At 51.5% G+C, this 15,426-nt stretch overlaps 4 protein-coding genes across 4 annotated transcripts; 3 read left to right on the top strand and 1 right to left on the bottom strand.

Annotated features, from left to right (window-relative positions):
- Positions 1–1,712: 1,712 nt before the first annotated feature.
- On the top strand, positions 1,713–5,253 carry RPF2 (rRNA-binding ribosome biosynthesis protein rpf2). The gene is made up of 5 exons (XM_062907666.1): positions 1,713–1,889; positions 1,954–2,062; positions 2,126–2,448; positions 2,506–3,612; positions 3,781–5,253. Exons 1-4 carry the CDS (start codon positions 1,876–1,878, stop codon positions 3,032–3,034), a joined length of 975 nt encoding a protein of 324 aa, XP_062770632.1. The 5' UTR covers positions 1,713–1,875; the 3' UTR covers positions 3,035–3,612; positions 3,781–5,253.
- Positions 3,196–5,725, bottom strand: QC763_110760 (uncharacterized protein). The gene is made up of 2 exons (XM_062907665.1): positions 5,263–5,725; positions 3,196–5,202 (listed from the first exon to the last, which is right to left on the bottom strand). The coding sequence occupies exons 1-2, from the start codon at positions 5,329–5,331 to the stop codon at positions 3,685–3,687; spliced, it is 1,587 nt and encodes a 528-aa protein (XP_062770631.1). The 5' UTR covers positions 5,332–5,725; the 3' UTR covers positions 3,196–3,684.
- A 1,734-nt stretch (positions 5,726–7,459) lies between these two features.
- Positions 7,460–8,241, top strand: QC763_0012710 (uncharacterized protein; the record flags this gene model as incomplete). The annotated part of the gene is made up of 3 exons (XM_062905249.1): positions 7,460–7,653; positions 7,723–7,958; positions 8,237–8,241. 3 exons carry the CDS (start codon positions 7,460–7,462, stop codon positions 8,239–8,241), a joined length of 435 nt encoding a protein of 144 aa, XP_062770630.1.
- A 110-nt stretch (positions 8,242–8,351) lies between these two features.
- SGS1 (ATP-dependent DNA helicase sgs1) lies at positions 8,352–13,734 on the top strand (the record flags this gene model as incomplete). Its single annotated transcript, XM_062907664.1, has 2 exons — positions 8,352–12,491; positions 12,553–13,734. 2 exons carry the CDS (start codon positions 8,352–8,354, stop codon positions 13,732–13,734), a joined length of 5,322 nt encoding a protein of 1,773 aa, XP_062770629.1.
- Positions 13,735–15,426: the final 1,692 nt, after the last annotated feature.

The following is a 15,426-nucleotide window of genomic DNA, read 5'->3' as shown; positions in this document are numbered from 1 at the left end:
ACTTTCTTTCTCAGCGCGGGTTTCTCTGGGAGGGGAGGGGAAGGGGACGGGGAGGACATGGGGATGGGATGGGGTTATGGTGAAATGGAAAACATGGTTGGATAGAGCGAGAGTTGAGGATTTCGGGAATCAAGTTTCGAGAAGAATTATAGGTGTTGCGGGCTGTCTGTTTTGGTTGAAATGCTCAATATCGCAAAGTATTTCGGTGTTGAGTTAAAAGATCAGAGTATTGGGGGGAGGGGGGGTGGGGGGGTGGTTAGCATGTGATGAGGATGAGAGCCCACGCCCCAGTGGAGGCTGCGAGGACAGCAGACGAGAATGCTGTCTTGTTCATCGAATTGCTTAACAGCAATGGCAGCAACCATCATATATCTTGCATCAAACGATAGCGCGGAAGGAAAGGAATCCCACGGTTATTTTGGCGTAACCTTTGGCCTCGATTTGCGCGGAATCCGCGGGCGGAAAGGGACAAAGACTAGCAAGAACACCCAGTTTGGAGGGACCGGACGTCTCTCCACCGCATTATTTCAATATCCACGACGTTTTCCACGCTATAATATATATGGCTAGAATCACCAGAAGTAGCTCTGCCAAATGCTACTTTTCCAGGCACAGAAACCTTGTTGCGCGGCCTGGAGAGCGCAAGACATCCTGATGCTGCTGGCAGACTCGCCCGCCGCGCTCGACGCACACGTGTCAGCCCAGCGAAGGCCACAGAGATGGACAAAAGAACACCGTACGGTGGGGCAACAGCTGGCGACACCTTGGCATGAAAAAGCATTTGCAATACGCAGGCAAATTTTGGCAAGAGGCTTTGTTCGGCACCCAAAGATATCAATGTCGAAGGCCCGGGTGCGGTACCCGAGGATACTCTCTCGGCCCAAATCAACAGTCATGACATACAAACAGATGGAGCAGCATGTTTTCAAGACGGGCCAAATTATTTCAAGTGTTAATCTATCTTCTTTGTGTTCGTATAAATATTTACAATCATCACATATTTAGGTAAATACTCGAAAGATCATATTGCGCCATCCAAGTTGACTGTTCGCCTATTTTCTACTCTATCCTCTTACCGACTTCTGCACAACGAGCTTTAAACTCCCGCCACAACTTAGAACTAAGAATTTTACAACAGAAAAAAAAGGGTCTCCTACAACTCAATATCTCACAAACGCTACCCAAGAGCCCACAATGACTGGGATGAGATAGAATCACATCAGACGAACTGGTGCACTATTTCCGGGACCAGACCCATCGGCATGGTTGCCGCAGCATGGACCTCAAGGTTTCCATTCAGTAGCAAGTGCTTCCCGGTACCTCGTAACCAACAACATCTCATCCACCGCAGTCACGATGCCTGTGGCTCTCTTGATGACAGAGCACTCAAAACCAATACGCCGGCCCAGTGGTCAGCTCATCACAAAGTCCCAGGTATTAAGCAGAACTTGAGATTGGGCATTGAGGACTTCTACCAAAACTCCCAAAATATGGTGGCGGGAGGTGTTTGGTCAACTCATTAGTGTGGTGAATATGGATTATCCCCGACACCCACAATAAACCTTTGTTCATACGTTCATAGTAAATGTTACTAATATAGGAATATACTTGACTGGAATCTCCAAGATAGTAATGCGCCGACTTCTCGTATTGCTGTAACATCCATTGATGCTGGTACCCTTCATATGCCATGATGTGAAGCTTGGAGTTGACGTTAAAGTCCAGGGCCCCACATTTCCGCCGGCCCCACCCAGATTCACCAAGCGCAAGAGCGCAGCGATAAGCTGATAAGAAAGTTGAGCTTAGCCAAAATAATTTCGCAGCCATTCAAGTTAGCACCACCATCATCAACTTTTTGACGACATCGCCATCAAAATGCTTCGCACAGTGTAAGCACCTCCAATTCGACTCGGGAAGCCGTCGCATAACAGGGCTAATTACTTTGAAATTCAGAAAGCCCAAAACCGCTCGCTCGAAGCGTGCCCTCGAGAAGCGGGCGCCGAAAGCCGTCGAGAACCCCAAGAAGGCCCTCTTTCTGAGGGGTACCTCCTGCAGTCAAATCGTATGTCGATGCCACCACGATGCAATTGAGATGAATGTATGCTAAGAAGGAGTTCTAAAACAGACACAAGATGCCCTAGGCGATCTCTATGCGCTCAGGCAAGTCCATGCCAAGCGCTTCCAGAAGAAGAATGCGATCCATCCTTTCGAAGACGCCAGCTCGCTCGCCTTCTTCTCTGAGAAAAACGACTGTAGTCTTTTGTTGTTTGGCAGCTCCAACAAGAAGCGCCCACACACCATCACCTTTGCGCGCACCTTTGACTACAAGATCCTCGACATGCTTGAGCTCTGCCTCGATGGCGAGTCGTTCCGCAGCATTTCGCAGTTCAAGACCCAGAAGGTGCCAGTGGGAACCAGGCCGTTGATGGTTTTTGCGGGGACGGCCTTGTATGTTTCACTTCTTGGCATCTAACTACTTTGCGTGAATGCTAACCTATTCTCTAGCGAATCTCCTGTACCGAATGGCTTCACCATGGCCAAGTCCATGCTCATTGACTTCTTCCGCGGCGAGACATCCGACAAGATTGACGTCGAGGGTCTCCGTTTCGTTGTCGTTGTCACTGCTGACGAGCCCACCACCGCCGAGAACTCCGACGACCCATCCTCCAAGGCTGTCCTCCGCCTTCGCGTCTACACCATCCAGACCAAGCGCTCCGGCCAAAAGCTTCCCCGCGTCGAGCTGGAGGAACATGGTCCCCGCATCGACTTCCGCATCGGTAGAATCCAAGAACCCGACGAGGCTATGCTCAAGGAGGCACTGCGTAAGGCGAAGACCAACGAGGAGCGCACCAAGAAGAACATCTCCACCGACATCATGGGTGACAAGCTCGGCAGAATCCACATGGGCAAGCTGGATCTCAGCCAGCTCCAGACAAGAAAGATGAAGGGTCTCAAGCGCGAACGGGATGTCCTCGACGAGGCGGAGACGGTAGTGGAGGAGGCGCCCAAGCGCAAGAAGAAGGTCGATATCTAAGTTTGTTACGGTGATTCTTTTGAGCATCATATACCTTTTGCGGGCGTTTACATTTTTGGGCTGTGTTGTTATGTGGGACTGTTTTTTGGGGGGCAACTTCAAAATATTATAGCACAAGGAACGGGGGCTAAATGGCGTAATGATTATATGTTTTTTTGTGTGGTTCCTTCATAGACGACAGCCATCTTCGAAGAAAGTTGCTGTCTACCTTTTGTTCTACATGCGGAAAATTACATTGCAAATCCATGTTCTGTGTTTCCAAATACCTGTTGCCTGTTTGTTTGACCAGGCAGTGGCCCGTTGTTGGGCTTCATCCTCCTCCTCCTCTTTCTGCAACATAGTACATACTCCAGGAAGTATTCCATACTTCCAAAACTTTCCCGCCAAACATCAACTTTGGGGGATGAGCCCAACTTTAGTGTGGCTATGTCGATCCCTTTCTTCTGTCTCCGTATCGGACTTTTTCCACTCGACGGCAAAAATCCTGACCAGCTGAAACTTATACGACTGATATCCCAATATCCTTACTCCCAGTAGCTCCCAGGTTCAACCCAATCAGGTCGATATCCTTCCCTCCAGTAAGCCCAAACCACCATCACGGCAAATATTCTTTTTCCCCCCCTACCCCCCTCCCCCTAAAACCATGATTGTCACCTCCCCCCCTGCCCTCTAGCCCCAGCCATCATAGCAGCATACTCCGGCACAGTCGGAATGCTATTCACCGCACTGCTCATCTGACTCAACAGCTCAATATGCCCAAAGTAATCCCCCTGCTCCCTCCCCTGCTCCTCCAGCGCCCTCTCCTCGGCAAACCAATCACTCCCCCAAACCTCTGGCGGTATCGGCATCCCCCCCTGTTGCCCATTCCCATCCCTCTCCGGCTCGAAAAGCGCGATCCTCATCGCCCACTCCAAATGAGGCCACCACTTCCTATACGCGTCCGGCCCGAAAAAATCACTGTTAAACAACGATACAACCCCCAGGACTTCCCGTCTCGCCATCCCCTGCAACCACCAAACCCCATCAAGCGACTTCAACAAGGCAAAAAAACACGCCAAAATCGCCAGTGCCCGAGGCCGCCGTTCCTCAAGTAGCTCAATGAATCTTTTGGACACCGTAGCCGGGAACGCCAACGGCGCGCCCTTGTGCGGGATCTTGTGCGCCCAGTTCAGCACCGCCACCGCATGCTGGTAGGCTTGTCTCGTGGCAGAAATATGGTCCGGGCTGTTTGCTGGTGGCAACGGTCTCGACGTCAACGGCACCCGAGCGTCAAAGCTAGAGGGGGGGTTACTCAGCTCCTCTTCTAGCCCTTCCAACAAATGGCCAAAAAACGTCTCTGGGCCGGTGCGGAAGTCGAGTTGGAGGGCGGCTTGGGAGTTGATTACCTGGGTTACCACCGGTGACACTCGTAAATACTGCCAGGAGGCGGCCGTGATGGCTTTGACGCCTTGGAAGGAGTGGAACCAGGTGAAGGGGATGGCGTAGCAGCCAGGTTGCTGGTGGCGTTTTGATGGGTCGGAGGAGAGGGAGGAGGTGGAGGAGGAGTTTATGCTTAGGCCTTCGTCTTTCATGAAGACGCGGGTGGCGGTGGACTGGAAGGCTATGAGGGCTGCGGTTAGAAACAGGGCTTCGGCGTTGGTGTGGTTGATTCCTTGGCTGAGGGTGGCCGAGTATTCTTCCAGCGAGGCGGCCATGTAGGCGTGGGAGGCGCGGACGATTTCTTTGTCGTTGGGGTTGATGCTTCGGAGGTGGAGGGCGGCGACGGCGAGGATGGAGTCTGCTAGGTGTTGGGAGCCGGAGAAGGCGAGGTTGGGGACGGTGATTTTCCAAATGTCTTCTGTTACGGGTGCGGTGAAGGTGAATGTTTTGCAGGTCATGACTGTGTAGTGGTGCATGAGTTTGAGTTCGAGGAGTCGATGTCCCGGGGCGGTGGTGGTGGACATGGGAGGTGGGGGTAGGGGTCGGGCGAGCGGAGCGGAGGCGAGGGAGAGGTGGCCGGCGGAGGGGACGATGGGGGAGCCGAAGTTGACGGTCGTCGCGGGGGTGGAGGGGGTTTGAGCTGCTGCTGCGGCGGCGGCTTGGAGGTCGGCGAGGACTTCGGGATGCTCAAAGTCGCAAGCGACGCCGTGCTTTACGCAGTTGCCGCATCGTGGGTGGACTTCATCGCACTGGTCGCATTGAGTGTTAGCAATAACTGACGAATAGAAAATCCAAAGGCGCATACACACCTTGATCTTCCTCGCCTTGCAACGACGGCAGCCAGCCCGCGACTTCTTGTGCGACCTGCGCGGGGGCATGATGAAGTAAACTGAAGGTCGGATCTGGGGATGTCTTGGGGCGTTGATGTCTCGGTTGCTGGCTACATACGGCCCTGATGTTGCGGCTCGCGCAGCTCCCCGTTTTCCATGCTAATCGTGCCAGAAAACCGAGGTGTGATTGCTACGACTCGAGAAGATTTCGACAATGGATCGATTATGTGGCAAATAATCGGGAGTGATGGTGTTGAGCAGTCCCGTTCAAGGGATGTGTTGTTCAGAATAATACCAGCTCGAGCCCGGGGCCCGGGGCGTCCAATGAAGCCGAGTACCGCTAGAGCTGACAGGATCCGACGGTGCTGTTAGTGCCTGGGCGTGCCGTGGAAACAGTGTCTAAATCCAGCATGGACAGTGCTTAGGTAATCGGTCTTTGTTCTCAACCGACCCAAGTCCATGTTATTGGGATCAAAGACGGGAAGGGACGATTGGAATCCAGCCCAATGTCAAAGAAGCCTGTCTTCTCCCCGGGTTCGATCTCTTTGACCTGTGTGCCAATCTCACTTTTTTTCGTTTCCGTACAGTGCCCGATTGAAAGAAACCCTTACCTGGGTCGCAGTCTTGGCATTCGCCCTTGAGCCCCTGGAATGGGACATCGCCGGTGTCAATGAAGCAATGGTGAGAGGATCAATGGGGAATAAATCTTGAAGGATTAACTCACTCATTAAAAGTTCTGCTGTATAATATTATTGTGAATGCTACTGTGTGATGAAGCACTGATCAATATCTAATTATCATCATGCCCGGCCTCAACCTACCCCGACATGGGTTTGTCCTAAACTGATTCCTTGTTATCAAGTTGAGAGCTTGGAGCTTGGAGCTTGGTAGGAATCAGTTTCTGGGTGCGGAATCTCATCCTCTAAAGAAAACAAAGGGTTTGCAAAGCTGGGACGTTTGGCGAAGTAGGTCTCTGAGTCTGAATGCACTCTTTACAATTCCGCGTCGCACTCGACGCTTGCCCATTTCACTCGAACAATTCAGAATCAACCCCTTGAGCCACAGACGTGTTTATGTAGTCTCATGAAATTCAAAGCTCAGATAAAATGTTGAAGACAATAATGACACTGGGGTTGTTCAGTCCAATATGGCACCCAAAGTCATATTGGAGATGGTCGAAGAAAAAAACAACGCCTGTCTGTTGCAGTGTAACATGAGTATGTAGTTTCAATGGGGGGAAGGGTTGGGGGGGGGGCGCAAACGGTCTAGACAATGGGTATAGGAAACAGAATACAAAACTATTCGCAGGGTATGCATGAAGACAATGCTTCAGCTTAGTCGAGGCACAAAGAACCCATGGATAGACTGCTGAACCCTCACCAAAACTATATATGTGCCACTACTCAAAACGTCTACTTCCAACAGAACCATATTATTATTTGCCTCAGTGTTTCATACTCACAAACTATCTCAGCATCATCCAAGCCAAGATCCAGACGCGCTCAATGTTTTCATCTCCAACTTGTAATCACAGATCATAAATATTGTTTGCAAAAAAGAGGGTGTCCAGGTGCAAGAATAGGTCATGCTTGGACTTCATACGCGCGTGGACGCGCTGGCCTTCTGATCCCTTCCGCGTGCTCACGGATTATAAACTTGATTTATGATAAGAAGAGTGTTCTAGCGCAAGAGCAAAGATCAGGTGTAAATCACCACTCACCTGTGTTCTCACGTGGTACACTACCTTTTTCTTTCGTTATACTAATGAATCATCCGTACTTAGTCACTCTCACTTCTATTTATCTACTGCCTCTTTCAGCCTGCCTTTCCCGTAGTCGGTCTGTGCTTGTTCTGGAGTCTACAGCACCCCTGATTGTCGAGATATCTCCTGGGACAAGATGCTCTCTTGCATCTCCAAGCCCCCTTTAGATCTTACATTATCCAATAGTCTCTGCACATCTCACGGCATAGAAAGATTGGTATTAGAAAAAACAAACCCACACAAATGTCCAGTGCCTGTGATGTTGTAGTCTGGCAGAGAGCTTCAAGCTAAGAGGGCAAACATCTATATGTACTATCGTATGGACATGTGTTCTGTGTCTCGGTGTAAACAAACAAGGCATGACCATCGTACCTCTATCAACCTCCATGTGCTAACTTTGTCGACAACACCACCATGTCGAGTGTTCCTTCCTTCGACGCGCGAGGGAGCAAGATTCCGTCGTCTTCCAACGCGGAGACGACCTCATTCCCAGCCAGCAGTCCAGGCGGGCACGCGCACGCGTTTTCAATCAAAGAGCCTGCCGCGAGCACCTGCCAAGTTATCCCAAGAGTGTCATATGAAAAATCCGAACTTGTAGCTCCCCGCAAGTGAGTTTGCAAACCCAGACCACCGCCTTCCATAGTTGCTCCCAGCCCCAGGTATTTAACCACCTCCAGTATTCCCGAAGCCTCCCAACCTTCTCCCAAACCACCAACATCTGGCAGTCAACCAGCCCTCGAGTTTGCGCGCGAGACATCCTCGCGCCCACGCCTACCAGTGCTTCTGCCTTCCTGTCCTCAGGACACCACCATCACCGCGCCCACGCGCGAGACTACAACCCAGGCCACCCAAGCCACTCCTCGGGACACCCAGGACCCCTGGGTACCATGGACCACGAGGGCGAGCACGCGAGGTAAGCATCGACTTGACACCCTAGATATTCACACAAGCACGCACCCTGCTGCGCCAGCTCTGCTCACACTTCCCCTTTCCGCTCCTCTTCTTAATCCCACTCCCGGTCCGCAGGTACTTCATCGCTCAATCCCCCTCCCCATACGCTGGAACTTTACTGTCCAAATTCCCTGATCGTTGGACTTGAGAGTCGCACCGTTAGTCCAGTGTCGTTACGGTGTAGACTTCAGTTCACTGTCCCAATTCACTGTCCCCGTAGAGGGAGCTTGGGCCACCCAGGATGAGCTTAGTTCACTTGAATCTTGGCGCACCTTACCCTAGCGGGCTAGCGGGCGCCTAGGCTTGGCGGAGCACATGACGACGCGTTTGGGAGCGCTCTCAACGCGTTTTCACAATGCCCTATCTACCCATCCTCACACAAGCACTCAGAGTGATTCGAACCATTCCAGGGATTCTCAGCACCACCCCCCTCCCTCCTCGCAATCCTCTCCTTGTGCTCAACATCGATGCGAGCCATTCGGGTTGGGACCCAAGGTTCCTGTACGATCCCATGACTCGGAACAATCTGAGTGCTCATCTGTCGTGGCTCTTGAGAGAGACGACGCGCTTGAGGCCATCGGGACCACCTTTACCCGCCGCCCAAGACCCTTTCGACAACACCCCTCCACCTCCTGCTGCCGATGTGACCCGCACTTCACGCACTTCACGACCTAACCATTCTTCATTTCCTAGTGTTCCGGCTGCCGGTGCCTTTCAGTCACAGACTGGCACTGCCCCCCAGGACCCTCTTCATGGCACTGCCTCTACTCAAGGATCACACCTCGCTGCCACCCCTTCCACCAATGAGGTAGACATCGATGACGCGAGCGGAATGGCAAAGCTGTCCGCCTACAACAGCCGCCGGCCAACATTGGTGCCAAAGCAGCAACAGCAACTCCCCACTCCGGTCTCTACTACTGGAAGTACACAGATCGGAGCTTTGCAACGCGCCTATTCCGCCAATGCTGCTGTCCGGCCCCAGGCAAGCTCTTCCTCGCCGCCGCCGCCCGTTAAGACAAGCGCCCGCGTGAAGGTCGAGTTTGACGACCTCTCCGACCCCATTGATCTCACCGAAGAAGATCGCAACGATGGGTCCAGCTCTGTGGTGGGCTTTGGCGACGACAAGAGGTTGTGGCGAGAGGACTATGCCGAGCGCCCTGAGCCTGTCTCCAGCCGCGGCCAAGCGAACCCCTATCAGCAGACCAAAGTTATCAAGACTTTGGACGAATTTGACGAAGAGTATCCAGACATCAATGAGATCGTCCCGCCCTCCTCAGCCGTCCGCTCAGCTCTCAAACGCAGCGCCACGGCGCCTTCAGTTGTGAAGACGCATATCTCTACGCCTTGCCCGCCCGGAACAAGCCGTGCGTTTAAGGAACCCACGGCCCAGGGCCGTGAAGCCGCTCATGGTAGTTCTGCTGCACCCACTCAAACCGTCCCAGCTGTCGCAGCATCCGCTCGCAAGCGAAAGTCGCCCGCGACTGCCGAATTCAACAGCGGCGACTTTTTGGACTCGGAGGTGGACGCTTCATGTACCCCAGCCAACAACTCGTCAAACAAACGGGCGAAGCGTGCTGATGTTGTCTACGACTCGGAGGATGAATTCACCACGCCGGCCTCCCACGGATCGCCCGATGCTCAGTCGCCCCCAGGAGTTCAAGATATGGATGTGGACATGGAGTTTTCCATTCAGGAGACTCCCTCGAAAGCGCCGGCGCCGATGCCTATGGAACTCGATAATGTCGTCAGCAACGGGAGCAGAGCGACTGTCGGTAACACGCAGGGATCCAAAGCCTCGGTGCCTCACCCTGTCAGCTCGGGGCAAAACCTAACCTCGGAGGCTTCTCTCGGCTCTGAGATTGAGCGTAACAAGCATACCCTGGGCTTGTTTCTTTCTCGGCCCTCGGTTTTGGATGAGATGCTGCAACTTGTGGACTCCCAGCTCCAGGAGAACGCAGAAGCTTTTAGGAGATTTTTGACTCAGAGGGGGTCGAAAGAAGAGCGTAATCAAGAGCGCGAGCGCATCAAGAATGCGAAAAAGCCTTTGGACGATAAGAAGAAAGCACTGCTTTCTCTCCAGGAGTCACATGCCTCGTACAAAACGCTGAACAGTGAGCAGGAAGCCCTGGTAAACAAGATTGCGAAGGCGTATCGCGATGGCATTGACACAGAGGAGCATGAGGAGCAGCTGCTGAAACTCGATGAAGAAATCGAGACCGCAGAGAAAACACTCATCGCCCACCTCATCAAGGCTAGCGTCGATGATCTTGATTTTCTTAAGAACCAAAACGACACCACTGCGCCTGCCGACTCTTCCCCGAGGGCACAAGCCCATGCAGCCGATGCCAGGACTTCTCCGAGTGCGGGACGCATCATTCCTGAATGCCCTTCTCTAATTACAGGTCCTAGTCAGCCCCCCGCCACATTGCAATACTCTGGTAGCCAATCTCAGCGAGGCCCATCCCAGTTTGCTGCACCGGCTCAGTTTGCTGCTCCTCAATTTCGACCGCCAGTTCCGCACTTCCCACCAAACCAACAACATACTCAGTTCTCGGGATCTCGGGTCCAGCCACCCTACCATCAAGCTGTGCCAAGCAGCTTGAATCACTTCGATGTTGATGAGGACGAACTTGCTGCTATGGAGGCAGCCTCGCAGTTTGCACCACCACGGGCGCACAACAGGACCCAAACACAGGCGGCCGAGATAGACGAGTATGGACAAGACGATGTCCCGGACGATTTGTTGCTTAGTGCATATGAGCAATTTTCTGGAGGCCCGTCAGCACCCTCAGCGACTGCCGCTGTGCGAACAGCTGCCCGCTCTACGTTGTCTGAGGCCACTAGCAATAGTGCTCCTGCACCACCCAGGCGAGCTCTTGCAAAGCTTGCACCACCTGTGGTACGGAAGACTGCCATTCCGCCTGAGCTCCTGCAGTTCCCCTGGTCTGCAGATGTCCTTCGAGCTCTGAAAGACCGCTTTCGGCTCGTCAACTTCCGCCATAACCAGCTCCCAGCCATCAATTGCACTCTTGCCGGAGAGGATGCCTTTGTCATGATGCCGACAGGAGGTGGAAAATCGTTGTGTTATCAACTTCCCGCGGTTGTTCAAAGTGGAAAAACAAAAGGTGTTACCATTGTGGTGTCACCTCTCCTCAGTTTGATGAGTGACCAAGTTGAGCACATGGAAAGGATCAATATCCTGGCTGTGGCGTTCAACGGAAACCTGGCGGCAGCTCACAAACGACATATACTGGGGAAACTCAACCACGAGACGCCGGAAAATTTCTACCAGCTGCTCTACGTTACCCCGGAGATGCTCGCCAACGAGAACACCCAGATCCGGCGCGCACTTAAGATGCTGCACCAGAGAGGCAAGTTTGCTCGTTTGGTCATTGATGAAGCCCATTGTGTCAGTCAGTGGGGTCACGATTTTCGTCCTGACTACAAAGCTTTGGGCGAGTTCCGAAAGCAGTTCCCAGGTGTCCCGGTGATGGCCTTAACCGCCTCGGCGACCGAGAGTGTTCGGAAAGATGTTCAGCATCAGCTTGGAATGACAGGCTGTAAACTCTTCACGCAGAGCTTCAACCGGCCCAATCTCTATTATGAGGTCTTTCCCAAACCCCCAACCTATGTCGACCCGCTCGGCAGTTTGATCGCCACCAGATACAAGAATCAAACCGGCATCATCTACACGACGTCCCGCGCTTCTTGTGAGGGCATTGCTGGGAAGCTTGTGGAGAAGTATGGCATCAAGGCAGCGCCGTACCATGCCGGATTGGACGACAGGCCGGAGATTCAGCGGAAGTGGCAGGATGATGAAATTCACGTCATTGTTGCCACGATAGCCTTTGGCATGGGAATTGACAAGCCAGATGTGCGTTTTGTCATCCACGTCTCTCTTCCAAAAACTATGGAAGGGTACTATCAGGAGACCGGGCGCGCTGGGCGTGATGGGAAGCCTGCCGACTGCATCCTTTACTTTTCCTACGGCGACGTGACCAGTCTGAGGCGCATGGTGCAAAAAGATGAGCTTGATAAGGACGGCAAGCACGTGCGGTCACAGGCTGAGAAGGACAAGCAGCTGGAGCTGCTGGATAGGATGACGTTTTATTGTCTGAACACGACTTCTTGTCGTCGGACGCAGCTGCTGGGGTATTTTGGGGAAGACTTCAATGCTGCCAACTGCAACAAGCAGTGTGACTTTTGCCTTCTCGGCGAGAGAGTCACTCTTAAGCAGGTGGACCGCACTGACTGGGCCAAGGCTATCATTGACTTGATTCCCGGCATGGGTGCCAAAGGCGGCTCTATCGGCAAACTCGCTTCCGCTATGGCCGGGCGAGATAAGAAGAACTACCAACACCTGCCAGGCTTTGGCATAGCACCCGGCATCAAAAACACAGCCATCTATCCTGTCATTATCGAGATGGAGAGGGTGAAGATAATCCATAGCACAGCGGAGACAAGCGCAAACGGCGGTCTTAATCTTTATTACCACGTAAGCAACAACACCCTTGAGTTTATCTTTGCCTTTTGTACTGACAACACCTGTGTCTTAGGTCTCCAAAGAGAATTTCAGACACTTCTGGTCCAGCGGGACAAGACTGACCATCTTGATGCCCGAGCAGGATCTTTTCTCCCGCAAGTGCCTGGTCAAATCCGAAGCAATGGTTCGAGCACCGCCCTCTACCAATGTGTCGTCGCCTGTTTCTGCACCAGCGAGAAAGCGGCTGGCGCCTCGGCGGGGTCGACAGTTCATTGATGATGAGGCCGAAGGAGACTTTGGAGACGAATTCGGTTCCGGTGATGAAGACGAAGATATCCAAGACCACAGGCCGCGACATGCCAATGGCTATGCCAAGGACAATTTCGTGGTATCCGACTACGAGGAGGAAGTGGACTTTGACGCCGCCGCCCCATCTCGTCATCATCGCACTGCTACACGACACCAGCAGACCCTGGATGAGCTTAGGCCATTTGATTTTTCTCGACTGGACCAAGTCCATCAAGTTATCACGGATCATTTCCTTTTTGAAGCGAAGCAGCTTGAGATTCAGATTAGGGCCGAGACAAACCATATTCGCCCCTTTTTCACGGATCAACAGTATCGCGAAATGATCGCTCGTTGGACAACGACTCCGGCCAAGATGTACACCATCCGCGGCGTCACTCCTGACAAAGTAGACCAGTGGGGTTCTCGCTTTGTGCCCCTGATTCAACAGTTGCATCAACAGTACCAGGAGATGATGAGCAACCAGGATCCCAGCAGAAATCAGTATTCTGGCGCTGCCACAATCGCCCCCAATGCTCATATAAGGAAGAAGGGGAATCGAGACGTCATTGTGATCAGTGATGGAGAGGAGGAGTTTGGTGACTTTGACGACGAGGAAGATATGGCGAGCGGATCACGGTATGGCGCTGGCGCTCCCTATGTGAACCCCGAGGTGGCAACCTTTCATCGAGAGCTTAAAGCAATGCAGAGGGAAGCTGATGCTGAGAGGCTTGCCAAAGCCGCCTCCACCTCTCAGCATCAAGGTTCTGGCTATGGCAGCAGAAGCGGTGGCGGGTCCTACTACAAGAAGAAAGGTGGACGGGGCAGCAACGGATACAGCCGCAATTCAGGAGGTGTAAGCAAGCGTGGAGGTTCTTCAGCCAAATCGGCAGGTGGCAGCAGCAGAAGCAAGGGCTCGTCTTACCCTCGGGGTGGAGGTGGAGGTGGAATTTCGGCCATGCCTCGTTAACATCTGCCATAGTGGATTCATCCCCTAGAATGCGGGTTGCGTTCATAGCATTGACTCTTTTTATCTCAGTCGATGTTTCACGAAGCTTTTTTCTTTGTTTCGATGATGACTTATGTGCATCGGACGATACTGTATATAACGACATAAGGGGGGGTTCTTTTCAGGGGAAGGGGTCCACAAACATGAGCATTGTACTTCATTCACAGCATTGGGCGGCGCGGTGCATTAAAGAGAGGAGTTTCATTTTTTTTGGTCTTTGCGTGGTGCTGGGAGAGGGAAAGGGGGTCAAAGGCAGAGAGGGGGTCACAGGGTGGGCTATCACCACACCAGACAAGCAAGCATCGCCCCGTCTTCATGCCTCAGACTTTTCAGCGTCTTTCTCAAGGCATATCATCACATTACGATACCAATTCACACACAGGGTAGATCAATAGAGGAGGAGGATATTTGATAATTGCGAATTTGCTTTGCTCTAGGAGCTTTTGCATGGGGGTAGTTGAGGGGTGGAAAAAAGGAGTGGTTGATCAGGATGGGAGAGGTGTTGGATTAAGTATAAAAGGGACAACTGAAGATCAATCAGCGTTGTGCATACCTACATAAAGGAGGGGAGGTGTGACGGGATGTGAAGTAGTTAAGCTTTTAAATGGCGGAGAATCCCTTTTATTTTGAGATTTACTTGATGATGGTGGCTGTGAATATGCATCTCTGGAGGTGTTCTTTTAAAATTTAAACAACACGACTGATTAAGTTTGGAAGTATATATAGCCTTTAAAAGCAAGAGATACTTTTACGCCTACACTTCTCTAGGATCTGAAAAGGAATTATAAAGAAAAATAAGAACTTGTTACGTTTCTCCAGGATCTAGCCGGATCATAGAGACAAAGAGAGAACTTATGGCATAAAGTAAAAAACCCTAAAACTTGGAGCTAAATTTTGTGGCCGGTAACGGTGTATAGCGGCTGGAGACGATTGGAATCATCTATAGCTAGCTGATAGCTAACGATTTATGCTAGCTATAGATAATCCTATACAGGTATGAAAGAGTGTGTGTGTGTGTGTGTGTGTGTGTGTGTGTGTGTGTGTGTGTGTGTGTGTGAGAATTAATTCTAAGTGATAATGACTTATAATTAGAGAAAGTGTTTGTTATTTGTTCTCTTCTCATTAACAGTGACATTCTTAAAACAATAGTATTACAGTCTGCCCTCAATTTTAATATTGAAACTTAACATACATAGTCAAAAACAAGCCCACAAACAAACATCAACATATCAAGGGTTGAAAAACCTCAGCCTTTGATTGACACATCTACATACATATATATATACTCTCTCTGTTCCCCTCATCCTAGTTAACACCCCTTTTCCTCTCCCACCTCTTCCTCCGCCCAGTCCCCCTCTCTTTCCAACCTTTCCCCCAAACAAAACCTATTACAAACGCCCCAAATCCCAATGTGTGTGAGTGAGAGCTTTGTGTTGGTATTTCAATGTTTCTTTTAATGCTGATAATGATGATGATGCTGATAAACGGGGGTATATAAATGAAGAAGTAGTGATAAGAAACCCAAGTAAAAAAAAAAAGGTAACAAGGCGGACCACAACAAGCCCGAACGAAGTAAAATAAAAAAAAGGAGGTAATGTTTTGTATGCGTAAAAGTGTGAAAACCCCCCCAAACTCATCATGTCTCTCCTTTCC

The sequence above is a fragment of the Podospora pseudopauciseta genome, chromosome 1 (assembly GCF_035222475.1).
Source record: "Podospora pseudopauciseta strain CBS 411.78 chromosome 1, whole genome shotgun sequence".
Taxonomy (NCBI): Eukaryota; Fungi; Ascomycota; class Sordariomycetes; order Sordariales; family Podosporaceae; genus Podospora; species Podospora pseudopauciseta.
The sequence above is the reverse complement of the archived record's forward strand: the minus strand, read 5'-3'. Positions and strand labels throughout refer to the sequence as shown.